Raw genomic sequence first — 13,980 nt, forward strand, 5'->3', positions numbered from 1 at the left:
CTTTTGTCTGCTCCGGGAAACCAAAAACTTCACGTGACTCACTTTATTGCAGTGGTCTGGAACTGAACCTACAATATCTGAGGAGGTACGCCTATACTTAATGAATGAGTACCTAGTTTCAACAAATATTACCATTTTGCCATATTTTCCTTCTCTACCCTTCTATTTGGAATGATGTTTCTGGGGAGGTGGGGGGAGAGGAACCTTCACCTATATGGTAAATTAACCGAGTCTGAATCAAAGACTAGGTAGATGTCATTCCTTTCACATAAGTAGGTCCTCTCTCCTAAACTACACTGTATGCCATGTACTATTTAGAAACGTTTGGGTGTAACTACACATTTTGTAAAGAACAAGTACTTAAAATACTTATCTGCATTTTTAGTGCCTAGAACAGATCCAAGTTAGGCATTTAACAGATATTTGGTAAATTAACAAATAAATCTGCCACCATTTTATCCAAAGACCAAAAATTCCTCCAAAACACATATGAAACGTTTGGCCTTTTAAGTCCCAATCATAAAACAAACATCATCTTGTTAAATGAACTGGTAGCAAAAAAAAAAAAAAGGACCATCTTCTCTCTGTAATTCTTTATTAAAAATACTGCTGTACACATAGAGACTGAAAACAGGATTAAAGATGAATAACCCATATTGGGATCATGACATTAGAACTTAACATACTGGTGCTTTTCAGGGAAGTTGTTGACATCCAAGTCACAGAACCAAGGTCAAAAGCAAAATACAAAGGTACCCTCAAAAATATTTACAATGAAGTAAATACATTAACAGATTTTAAAATAGGTAACAAAAAATTGAAATGACCAACGTTACATGATTTCAAGGGTTGTCCTTTCTGTGCTTGTATCTGTCATAACAGGAAGGTGTGGAAGTTTATATCCTTAATTTGAGTACTTTCAGATATTAAAATCTTCCTATGAATTAAAAAGACTAACTTTTAGACAACCTGTTAAATGGAATTACACTATGGAAAAGAGGGCTACCCCAAAAAACACCTAAGCAGAACTAACAGTTCTATTGAAAACCATTCCCAATAAAAACTAAATGAAAAATAAATATAAAACAAAGCTTAAAAAAAAATACGTATTACCTGACACCAACTGTTTTCTGGCTGACAATATTTACTCATGAAAACATATCAGCTGTCTACCTTTTTATTCAAACCAAGTCCTGAGGTTACTAGGGGCTGAAGCAAGCTAGCATTTATGATGCAAACACTCTTGGGTTTGTGATTTGAACCGGCCTCGCAGAGGGAAGTTTGCTGGTCTACACAGAATGAGAAAATCAAGCCCTATTTTTACCCCTGCCCTTCCTTAGCTTTTGCAAAACATTGGTCCACAAATTAAATTTTCAAAAAGTTCCCAGACCCCGAAACTAAAATAGATGATCCCCTTTCATTTTCAAAGAAAACAATATTGGAAAAAATCTCCAGCCCGCTTATAAATTAAGCATTTCATATTTCTTCTAGAATACAAGTAGTTCTTTTTTGTACAAAAGAATTACAATATGATTTGTCAAAAAACATATAAAAAGACAGCTGCTCTTTGTCAAATACATGAGCTAATAATGATAAAAGACTTTTGCATGTTAATGTCTCCAAGTTCCTGTTCCTTTTACGTAAAAAAAGAACATTATGGTGGCAAATGTTAATTATCCTTTGAATAGTGAGCATTATGTTCTTTTAAAATCCATCCTGATCAAATGCAATAACTGATTTTCTTTTTAACTCAACAACTGATGCTACCAAACGTGGACTCAAACACACTTGTTAAAACATGTAAAGCGTGTCTCTAGTCTTCAAAGATTTTGGGTGAAGAGGTGCTTTTTCTTGATGTAAATCTCAAGGCAGAGAAAATCATTTTAAAGCTTATAAAAAGTGGACAGAGAAATATTAAAAACTTCTCTGAAAACTACAAATATGTATAGTTATTAAAATTGAAGACTGTAACATCAGTTGCAAGTGCTTGGAAGTCTTTCCTGACCTTTTGAGTTTCCACATTTTCTTCATAGTTGCATGATGAGCACCCAGTGCTAGTAAAACATTCAGTGCTGGGAAAGGAGATAGAGTCTTCATTACGGTTTTTTATGAAAGAAAATTCCTATGTATTTGGCAGTCTTCAGTATCAAAGTATAGGTATTTCATTAACTAGAAATTCCATGAATACCCAAGTTTGGCGACAACTGCACGTCCAAATGTTAAGAAAGTTAAGAGGAGGAAAATTCCAGACTTTTGAGACTGACTTATTCAGGAATATCCCACATAGTTATTATCAAAAGCACTATTACTTTGGGCTAAGCAGTGACTGCAAAGGCACAGCAGATTGTTTTCCCTCCAGATTCAGGCTGTAAAACTTCAGAAAGCTCTTGATGCCAGACCACCGCTGTGTTTAGTTCGTCTTCTGAACAGTGTCTCTGTATCTGTATCCAGTGTAAAGTACCATAATAAAGCTGTGGTTCAAAGAACAGAACTTTATACAAAAAAGCAAACTGGAAAAAACCTAAAGCAATATACTCCTGAACTTCAGGCCTTTAACACAATTTCTTAATTTTTTTCTATTAAAAAATGGCATAAATGTAAATGTATCTGATTAGCAGGGAAACGCCTTTTAAAAAAAAAGGCTCTGGTTGAATTTGGAGCAAAGAGCTGTGTGCTCCTTCAGTTACTGTTTATCTAACTCTCATTCAGAAAGGATTTAAATCAACTAATAGGGGAATTCATACCCAACAAGTCACTGAAATTTCTGTGTGTTCTTAAAAACAAAACAAAACAAAAAACACACAAAAAAAATATCAATCTGAACTAACAGTGGGTGGCATACAGAGCTTGCATACAATACTCTTACAAGAATTATGCACTATACTGTACTTCCATGAAGTCATTTACCTGGTCCCTTATGTTATTCAGGGCAACCCATCCCCAAAAGAGCAAATTCTGCACCCCTCAGTGACAAAAATGCTGCCCAGCATTGTTTCCCAAAAACCTCCTTGCAAATAGTTTCCCTTAATAAGTATACAATGTGGCAAAAGTTCAAAGATCAGAAAAAAGTCTTTAAAAAATTAAAATTAGTGCATATACAAGTGGAGAAAACAAAAGCTGGAACATCATTCCCCTAACGGTGCTCCTTAATCTAAAATAAACTCTTCACAGGTGTGGCCCACCGGCAGCCACAGCTCAAGGGTAAGTGAAACATTCTTCCTTTCAAGTAACAGCGCACCTGACCCAAGTGCAAGCAGCTCTGCTCATCTTCTGCTTGTTTCCCAAACGTGAAATGAGATGATGAGAACAGTTCAGCTGTAGTGCAATTTGCTATTGGTTAAGCTCCTCGGCCATATCCCGCCTGTTTTTTCTTAAGCAAATACTACAACTGACCATTTGCAGCTGCAATCAGTTCTTGAAAAGTATTTTCAAAGCATCGCTTTAAGTCACTGTAAGTCACCACAAGTACACTCTTCTCATCTCTGGAAATGAGGCTTATTTTTTCTGGCACACCAGCATCTAACTGAAACAGACAGAAACACAACATATGAAGTTCAAGCCTATTTTAGGACAACATTTGCAACAGTGATATACGAAATATTTTTTTAAATGTTTTCACATTCCCCTCTAGATATTCATAAATATTTTACAACACTAATCACTATGCACACACTTTTCAACTCACATGCGTTATTTTAAAAACATTGTCCTAGGGACTTCCCTGGTGGCACAGTGGATGAGAATCCGCCTGCCAGTGCGGGGGACACGGGTTCGAGCCCTGGTCCGGGAAGATCCCACATGCCGCGGAGCAACTAAGCCCATGCACCACAACTACTGAGCCTGCAAGCCTGGAGCCCATGTGCCACAACTACTGAAGCCCGCGCGCCTAGAGCCCGTGCTCCGCAACAAGAGAAGCCACCGCAGTAAGAAGCCCCCGCTCGACACAGAACATTGCCCTAGGGACTTCCCTGGTGGTCCAGTGGTTAAGACTCTGCACTCCCACTGCAGGGGGGCATGGGTTCGACCCCTGGGTGGGGTACTAAGATCCCACATGCAGCACGGCATGGCCAAAAAATAAATTAAAAAACATGCGTAAGTCATTTTAAAAAAAATTAAAGAAACATTGCCCTATGTTGCTGCCTATCTTATTTTAAAACTTTATTATTATTATTTTTATTGGAGTATAGTTGCTTTACAATGTTGTGTTAGTTTCTGCTGTACAACGAAATGAATCAGCTTTATGTATACATATATCCCCATATCCCCTCCCTCTTGGACCTCCCTCCCAACCTCCCACCCTCCCACCCCCAATCCCACCCCTCTAGGTCATCTCTGAGCGCCGAGCTGAGCTCCCTGTGCTATACAGCAGGCTCTCATTAGCTATCTATTTTATGCCTGGTAGTGTGTATATGTCAATCCTAATCTCCCAATTCATCTATCTGTCATGTTTAACATTTGTGTATATTATATTCCATCCAGTTGATACTCCATAATTCAATTATTCCCCCAATATCTTCCAATTCCTTGGTATCGTGAACTACAGTGCAATGAACATATTTGGCTACTTAATTTTTTTCTTCTATAGAATTACTTCCCTAGGAGAAACACTTAGAAGTATAAATACTGAATCAACAAGTATGGGTAATTTTATAGCTTAATACATACAGCCAAATTGCTTCCCAAAGGACATCGAACACCACGGATTTATGAGTTGTACCAATTTACCAGTAACTCCATATCAAATGAGTGCCTTGCTATTTTAATTTACATTTTTTATTAATGTTACCAAATGTTTTCATACATTTACTTTTGTTATTTCCACCTGTGTGAATGCCGGTATATAATCTTTATCAAATCCTTATCTATCAGGATTTGGCAATAATATTTTAATGAGGTCTTTATAAAACATAAGTATGAATCCTAAGTCCATCTAATAACTTCTCGTTAGGATTTTCACTTTACTTTTGTTAGTTTTCAATGTACATATTTCCTTCTTTTTTCAATAATTCATTAAAATACGTTTAAAACTAATTCTGAAGGCACAACCTTGCAAATCATTTTACCATCTAATTTTTGTCATCATTTCCACCAAAATAATCTACATAAAAATTTAATTTTTATATCATCAACATGGCCATCCATCCCTTTTAATTTATTACACGCTTTCCAAACTTAAAAAATTGTCATATATTCAGATTTGGGATAAATTCTATTTACTCCTCTTTTATGAAATGAAACAGAATTTTCTTAAAATTTTCAGTTATCCTAATATTCATTAAATAATCTTCATTTAAGATGTCTGTCCATGGCTTATTTCCACAGGATCCACCTGTCAGTGTTTATTCTAGTTCTACATATTTTTAATTACCGGTGCTTTGATACTATGGATACTGTTTTCTAAAATCTGGCAGAATTATCCTCCACTCGTTGCTCTTATGAAAAATGTTTTCCCCTTAAGGGAAAAGGGCAAATGAATATACAAATTGTACCAGGTTAGCTCAATGATAACATACAGCCTTGTTCTGTCTTAATGTAGGTTACTGACAATACTCTCTAAAGAGTTTTAAGGAAATTCAAACACGGCAAAGTAGTGCTTAAAAATAAAACACTGCCGTGTTTTACCTGAAGGGTTAGCACACTGTACGCCAACAGCTCTAAATCATGTGCCACCGTAGGTATTTTCTCCTCTAGTCCTTGTAATTTAGGGACAGTTTAGACCAGGGGTCAGCAAATGTTTTCTATAAAGGGCCGGATTGTAAGTGTTTTAAATTTCAGGGCCATATATCAACACGAGCCTCTGCCTCATATGCTTCTTAGTTGTTTTTGTTTTTACAATCCTTTAAAAATGTAAAAACTATTCTTAGCTTGTAGGCTGTACAAAAACAGGCAAAAGGATTTGGCCCACAGGCCAGTTTGCCAACCCCTGATTTAGATATAAACCTATACACAAAGGCTAGGATATACTTCTGGAGACCCATTCTCTCTGTAATTCCAAGTAATTCATAAGGAAAATGCACTCCTCCCTTCCTCCATAAATCACATGTCTCCTGGCCCTTTCAAAAACACAAAGCTCACCTCTCAAAATTATGATACATCTCTACCTACTTACTTCATCTAATCACTTCTAATTGCCCATTTATCACAGCTGGGTCTAGTGATATGCCCAGTACTGCGTTTTCACTATTATTAACACTTGATCAACGCCCACAGCTGAGAGTACATGAACTAAGGACGTGCAGGACTCACAATGACTGAGAAGAACGGAATTCAACTTTTAAAAAATATTTAAACACAAAATACTGCTTTGTTTGTTATAACAAACTACACTTGGTAAATAAAAGAGAGTGGGGCAGGGGTGTGGGAGGCAGTCCTTTTGTGACATTTTATCACAACAGAAAGATCTACAATGAAGAATTCTGGAATTATTCATGTAGGCGTTAGAAAACATCCTCCAATTCTACAAATTGTTATTAAGTAGGTACACCTAATAATTATTAATAAAATGTCTTGTATACTATAGCAGACTACATCTTAATTTCTTAAGTCTCTTAGCATTTGTAGAGGATGCAGCTCTATAAATTGTAGATAACAGCATTGTGATCTTAAAAGTCCAGATACAAATTACCTTGTTAAGACAAGAAATGATATGACTGAGGTCAATCCAAGGAGCGCCCGCTTCTGTCACCTGATGAAAAAGATGATCCCTAAAGAGTTTCAACAGATAACGGTCTCCAGTCTCCGACCAGGTAGGATCCTTCTGAAACCTGGGGGAAGGTAATATTTTACCTCAATAACTCATGCTGTATACCACAGGGCTATATGTTTATACTTCAGACTCAAAACTAGTTTAATTTTATCGTTTTCTACAATAAATCAGAAAGTAGGGTTTGTGTGTAGTTTTTTTTAAAATCAAATTTTATGTCCAGATTGCCCATAGATTTTTTAAAACTAATCTCACTGAACATGAAAGTATATGAATACCACTTCCCACTTCTCAAGGCAATCACCCCCCTTACACACTCCTATTTTATAATCACTTCCTTGTTTAGGTCCCTACCATTAGATAAAATGGGGAAGAAAGCAAATGTCTTCAGATATCTTTAGAAACAGGTTGAAAGAGACTATCCTTTTCCTCCTCCACCCTTAGGTCATAGGGTAGAGACAGATGGTCAGATAGGTGTTCCGCTTTACTGGGAGCATAAAACAGGGAAATGTTTACGAAGCAAAAAGGGGGTAGATTCTGGTTTCCTACCATCATGTGATGATGTGAAAGTGAGCTGCTAAGAACTGGAAAACTGACCAGATGATCACTGTTAAGTTTTCAGTGACCCATGGAACTTACAGGCTAGTGGGGAAAACAGACATTCAAACAGTAATTGCTTATTTAGAGAATGCTATTAAGAAGAAGGGATATGGTACAGAACAGAAACATGAATTCACCAGGGAAAGCAAGGAAGGCTTTCTAGGGAAGGAAGAGTGCCCCTTAGTCAGAGGTATCAGGATTTGCAAAGGACAGAGCAAGGAGCACTTACACTTAAGAAAGGTCAGTGTAGCTGGATGGGGTTGGGGGAGAAAAGAGAAGAGAAGAGAGAGAGCAGAACTGGAGGGGTGCAGAGTAAGGACAAGGAGGGGTAAGAGAAAAGACAGGCAAGGACAGCACTAGAGGCGAGGAGGACACTAAAAGGAAAAAAAGCACATCTGAAGCAAGGGAGAGGTCAGACCATGCAGCCTTAGATCACATTTAAAAATTAGATCTGCATTCTGAGAACAAGGAGGGGGAAGCCCACCACAGTCACGTATCTGGGTTCATACTACAAACGGAAGGTGGAAGATTCTTTTCTGGAGAAGCTGACCTACCCAAGGGAAATACTGACATTTGGAAGTCTACCAACAACAAACAAAAACCATACGTAACAACATCACGCTGCTTTATCACACATTCTATTATATAATCTCTGCCTCCACAAGGAGCTTCCCACTAGCTTTTAAGGACGTCATTTTTAATATGAATGAACAGCCAATGATCAGAAATCCTTTGCAGAATGAAACAAAACAAAGCAAACTGTTGCTTCCTATGAGATATTGCAGGGAACAGAATAAAAGTTAAATAAATTAAAAAAAAAAAACCCACTCACTAAAAATCTATAATTGACAGTCTCAGAGAAAAGGAATTAAATGCTATAAGACAGAAACATTTAGAAAGCAGAAAGTTGTTGAAAATTTAAAATATGATAGCAGAAATTCAAGAATTCAAAGGATTAGGAAAAAACCCTTTAATTTTAGACAAAATTAAGTTGAGATTATTGCCTAGAAAGTAAAACAAAAAGATACAATATAGAAAATAGAAGAGAATATTAGAAAATCAATTGCAAAGGCCTAACAGCTAAGCAATGGGAGTTCCAGAAAGAGAGAAGAAAAGTTTTCAAAGAAACAATAAGATAACTTCCGAGAACTAAAAGACATAAATTCTCAAGATTAAAATGCCCACCTGTTGATTCACCAGAATGAATCAAAAACCCACACACACCCCAGCACATCGTTGTGAATTTCTGCACATCAGTGATTTAAAAAAAAAAAAAAAAATTCCTAAAAGCATGGGGAGTGGAGAAGGATTTGGAAAGAAAATGGCTTTGAGTCTGTCTGGAGGTTAAAAGACAATGGAGCGACGCTTCAAATTCTGAAAGAAAACTATCATTACTATTACTTAACTATGTACTAGAGGTACTAGCTAACACAATCACTCAAGAGAAATCAAAAGTATAGAAATTAGAAAGGAGGAAATATACTATCATTATGTGAAGACACAACTATACGCCTGGGAAACCCAAAAGAATTTACTGAAAAACTATCCAAACACTAATGTACCAAGGTTCAAAATTTATAGAAATCAATCATTTTCACATACAATGATAACAAGGAGTCTAAGAAGACAGAATGGGGGGAAATTCCCATTTATAATAGCAACAAGAAAAAATACCTAAGAACAAACTTAGTGTGCTATATACCTATATGAAGAACAATGTAAACACTGAAGAACACTAAAGCAGACATCAGCAATACAACGACATGACATTACCTTGGTTAAGATAACTCCACATCTAAAAACACAAATGCTCCTTAAGTTTACTAATAAACTTAATAAAAATACCATCAGTTTTAAAAAATTTTTTTTTTAACTAAACAAGCTGATTCTAGAATTTATACAGAAAATTTAAGTTTTAGGAAAACAACAAAAAACAATAAAATGGAGATAAGAAAGAGCTAACACTACTAGATTTTAAAATGTCAATCATCATGATAGTGTGAAAGAGGTGCTGCCTTAATAAACTAGTGGAAAAAGCTAGACTAGTCCGTAAACAGCTTCTGGACCACTGGGTAGTCGTCAGGGGGTGGGGGGAGTTGGATTCGTACCTTACATCCTATATAAATTCCGAATATATAAAAAAACTTTAACAGGAAAAAATTGAAACCTTAAGTATTCTAGAAGGAACTACAAGATTATCCCTTCACAATCTTAGAGTAGAAATGCCTTCTAACTTTCTTACTATGACTCAAAATCCAAAAGTACAGAAGAAGTTTGATCAATTAGACTACCATAAAAATGTCTGCATGTGAAAAAATTAAGCAGAGTCAAAAGAAAAATGACAAACTTCAAAGAAAATGATCACAAAGGGTAAATCTCTCTGGCTCCTGTACATCAAGAAGACAGATAGACAATCCAACTGAAAATAAAAATGGGCAAAGGATCTGGAGAGACAGAAAAGGAAATATAAATGCATCAAAAAGATAGGCAACATGCTCATTATGAGTAAACACCAAAAGCACCTGCACTGAGATTCAATTTCTCATCTATCAGGTTGTCAAAAATCGAAATTTTGAAAGAAGTGTTGCTGGTGAAAAGACTCTCATGCACTGTGCCTGGTAAACCTGTCTAAGAGCCATCATTACAGTCACAAATTACAACGGGTGCTGACCTAACGATCACAGTCGAACCCGTATTTGTGCACACGCTAAATTAAGTATGCATAAGTCAGTCCCTGCAGAATTGCTTATACTAGCAAAAGGCTGAAAACAACTCAAATGCCCATCCATAAGGAACTGGAGAAAGAAATTACAGTGTATCTACAGGATGGACTATTACATGGCCATAAATTATGAGGAAGCATAGCACAGTGGTTAAGAGCATGGACTCTGGAACCACCATGCTGTCTGGATTCGAACCCCGACTCATATGTGACCTTAAACAAGGTTTTTAACCTCTCTATGCCTCAACTTCTCTGTTAAAAGGGAATACTAACAGTACCCAGCACCACAGGGCTGTTATGAGGATTAAGTTAGGTCATATTTGTTAACTATTGAGAATAGTGTTGAGCATACACTAAACACATCTAAAGAGAAAGATTTCCAAAATATATTGTTATGAGAAAAAAGCAACAAACAGAACACTGAACACGGTTTACAATTTGTAGATATTTAGAAGTGGGGGGAGAGGGGTGATAAGAATATACAGTTGTAACTCGGGAAGTATGTGCAGGAGACTAATAAAAGACTGGTGGGAGGAACTGGGGAGACTGGGGGTGTCAGGTATGAAAGAGAGATTTTTTATTTTTCACTGCAAACCCTTTTCTACTTTTTAAGAAATTGGTTCATATAAAATCTATTCAAAAGATTTAATTAATAAAAAGAATTTTCTGAGGACCATCTGGAATTATATGCCCAATCATACTATCAATAAAGTATCAAAGTAGAATAAAGATATTTTCAGACTTTCAAAGACTCAAAAAACTCACCTTTCTCAGGAAGCTACTGAAGGCTGTGCTTCATTAAATCAAAAGAATAAACCAAGGAAAAAAGCAAGAAACAGGGCAAGCAACACAAAGGGAGAGACAATGAGAACAGTGCCAGGACGCTCAGGTTCTAAGGTGAGAGTGTGAGCAGGCTTAAAGCGCAAGGAGCCCAGAGAGAAACAAAGGGCAGAGGCTCCAGGTGCAATTTCTCTAAGGGGGGAGGAAAAAAAGGGAACTGATAGGTTACCTATTTTTGACCATATGGAAAGGTATTTTAGAACTCTGGCAGAGAGTCTGGAATGAACTGGTGGTAAATATTTTTTCACTTGTTTAGTTTTCTATATAAGACAGTAATTAACATCAGGAAAACAAAAATCTAAAAACAAAATACAAAAGAAAGGAAATACAGTCATGATTTACTATGCGAGGCAGCTACGAACAATATTTACCTTGTTTTAACAATGCCGACACTGAATAAAGATTTATCTCAAAATTCATGGGTTAAGCGGTACAATGTGTGTGTACTTAGTTAAGGGAAGGGGGTATGAGAGAGAGAGCCTCATCTTCCACAGGACAAAGTCATTAGCTGAGTTACAAACTGAAGAAAAATTTAAACACTGAAGGAAAAATCAAGGAACAGCACTCTAAGCATATACTTTTTTAAATAAAAGAGATAAATGCCAGAAGGAAGCAACTGAAAGTCTTCTTTAAATGGTTCAACATATAGTCATGTTCTCTTCATTTAGAAAAATCATCAGGGAAAATGCTAACTGAATCTTTTAACTTTGAAGAAAGCTAAGTGAACTTAAATTTTGTGGTCAAAACATTCTCCCAAGCAATGATATTTATCTGTCACCTATCTCTATTAACAGAGGTAACAATCCTGAAATGCAACTTACACTACAGTCACAACAGCTGCACTACTGTTCTACCTGTCTTTGACAGGTATAATGCACAAACATCAAACTGGCTTCTTTCTTGAACATATGGTTAACTTACAAACAAGGCAGAACTAAACAACAAATAATGTAAGATGGTGATGCCTTTCCAATGTCACTGATACGACAGCTATAAATAATGCACTTTAGCAGAAGAACAGCTAGAAACATCTGAAGTATCTAATCTGACCAAGGTAACCTGAACTGAACAGGCTTCAGAAAGGAGACAGGGAAGAAGCAGTACTGACAGGCAGAAAATGCACCCTCGTACGCAAACCACAACAGAGGTTTCTAACACAGTGTATTTTCCGTTCGCATGTGTGTGTGTGAAATCCCTACGGACAACCACAACAACGTATGCTGTGGTTAAAAAACCACACCCTAATGGCTAACAATAGGCTTAAGGTCACTTTACATGAGAATTTTTCTTTTTCCAAACAAAACCAGTAAGAATAAGGTATACTCATTCTTGTTACGCAAAATAGTGCCCTTGATTGAAAACACATTGTAAAATACTGTAAATCCTTACTCCGGCCTCTCATTGATTGTTCCCAATTTTGCTAGAAGCCTAAACAGTCTTCCATTTTGAACCTCCTATAAAACATTTTAAAAAGAGAGAGAATATTAATGTTCCAGCTAACTGAATATAAAAGCAAAAGTTTACAAAACTGGTATCCTGTACCAATATTACCTTTAAACAATAAATCTTAATATCCCCACCTTCTGGTTATACTTTTGAATACAACATGTCCATTTCATTCAATAGTAATACTCAAGAAGATTATGCAGCTGTCCATTTTTTTCTTTTTTAAAAATTTTATTGGATTATAATTGATTTACAATGTTGTGATAGTTTCAGGTGCACAGCAAAGTGATTCAGTTACACATACACATATATTCATTCTTTTTCAGATTCTTTTCTCATATAGGTTATCACAGAATATGGAGTAGAGTTCCCTGTGCTATACAGTAGGTCCCTGTTGGTTATCTATCTTATATATATATAGTAGTGTGTGTATGGTAATCACAAGCTTGTGATTTATTCCTTGCCCCCTACAGCTGTCCATTTTTAAGAATTACTAAAGTAATTCACATTAAAAAAAAAAAAAAAAATCAAGATTGTGTCTCATGACTGTAGCAAAGCCGCAAACAAAAAAGAACAAAACAAATGCCCAGAGGACCCAAGAAATCAAAATACGGAACACTAAGTTTGGACAAAAATATCTGCAAACAATCTTAGCCAGCTGTGTACTATATTCAGCACAGTAATTACTCTGTTTTATATCTATTGATACACACAGATGCAGGTGTGTACACACTCCTTTAACTACACACTTTACCTTTGCAAGGTCTTCCTCTATGACATCATTTCTCATTTGAGCAGCATCCAATTGAGTATAAAATCGAGCACCAATCATGGGCATGATGTCATTTACACTTCGCATCCTGTTTTGGTCAGTCAACAAATATCTAACCAAAATAGAGAAGGATCACTTGAATGCCAACCACGCAATTCACAAAACAACACAACCCCCAAGCACACGGGCACTGCTGCCGCCAGCATGTTAGTGTGCACAACTTCGGAAAAAATTTTTTCATGCAAGTCGAGATCATTTTTAAAGCTTAGTAATTATATTTCTTTTCTCTGGAAAACTTTAAGAGCCAATGGAAAAAACTGTAAAAATGTCTCTTTCTCTAAATGTTTTACTATTATGAAAATGAGAAAGGAAAGCTGGGTAGAGTTAGACTTACCATATTTCCATTCTCAAACCCTTCTTTACAACAGTGGGAGATGAAAAGATTGTTAAAAACTTTTTTGGAGGGGTGAAATGGGGGTGATTGTAGGTGGGGAAATTTTTCCATTGCTCTTCAAAAATAGTTTTTGAAAGTAAAACTAGGTCTTCCATTTTGATAAGTCAAACAAGCCTCAGCTTTTTAGGAAGCTGTCTCCTGCTCTGTGACCTCATTTACCACCTGTCATGGTATATTTACTTCTGAGAAATCTTCATGCACTAACACACATCAGAAAAGACCAAATCAATTTCTTCTATCATTATAACTAAGGCAGAAAAATATTACACGTTTCAAAAGGCCACCTGTCAGAATACAATGATTATCAATCATCTATTATTATTTATTCTGATAGGTAAGCCATGTCCTAACCACTCTCATCAAAGCAGCCTCCTCACCTTTCACTCTCTGCTTATAATTCGACCTTATTTTCTCCATAGGACTTATCACTATCTGCAAACATC

At 36.3% G+C, this 13,980-nt stretch overlaps 1 protein-coding gene across 7 annotated transcripts in view; it reads right to left on the reverse strand.

Annotated features, from left to right (window-relative positions):
• Positions 1 to 588: 588 nt before the first annotated feature.
• The window catches only part of PAN3 (poly(A) specific ribonuclease subunit PAN3), a 116,309-nt gene continuing 102,917 nt past the window's right edge, over positions 589 to 13,980 (reverse strand). For all 7 annotated transcript variants that reach the window (XM_061170567.1, XM_061170566.1, XM_061170565.1 and 4 more), the window contains 4 exons: positions 13,066 to 13,195; positions 12,255 to 12,319; positions 6,626 to 6,764; positions 589 to 3,523 (listed from right to left, as the gene is read on the reverse strand). In XM_061170567.1, coding sequence (XP_061026550.1) covers positions 3,383 to 3,523; positions 6,626 to 6,764; positions 12,255 to 12,319; positions 13,066 to 13,195 — 475 coding nt within the window. In that variant the 3' untranslated portion in view covers positions 589 to 3,382. The remainder of the gene's footprint in view (positions 3,524 to 6,625; positions 6,765 to 12,254; positions 12,320 to 13,065; positions 13,196 to 13,980) is intronic.

The sequence above is a fragment of the Eubalaena glacialis genome, chromosome 16 (assembly GCF_028564815.1).
Source record: "Eubalaena glacialis isolate mEubGla1 chromosome 16, mEubGla1.1.hap2.+ XY, whole genome shotgun sequence".
In the NCBI taxonomy this organism is placed as follows: domain Eukaryota; kingdom Metazoa; phylum Chordata; class Mammalia; order Artiodactyla; family Balaenidae; genus Eubalaena; species Eubalaena glacialis.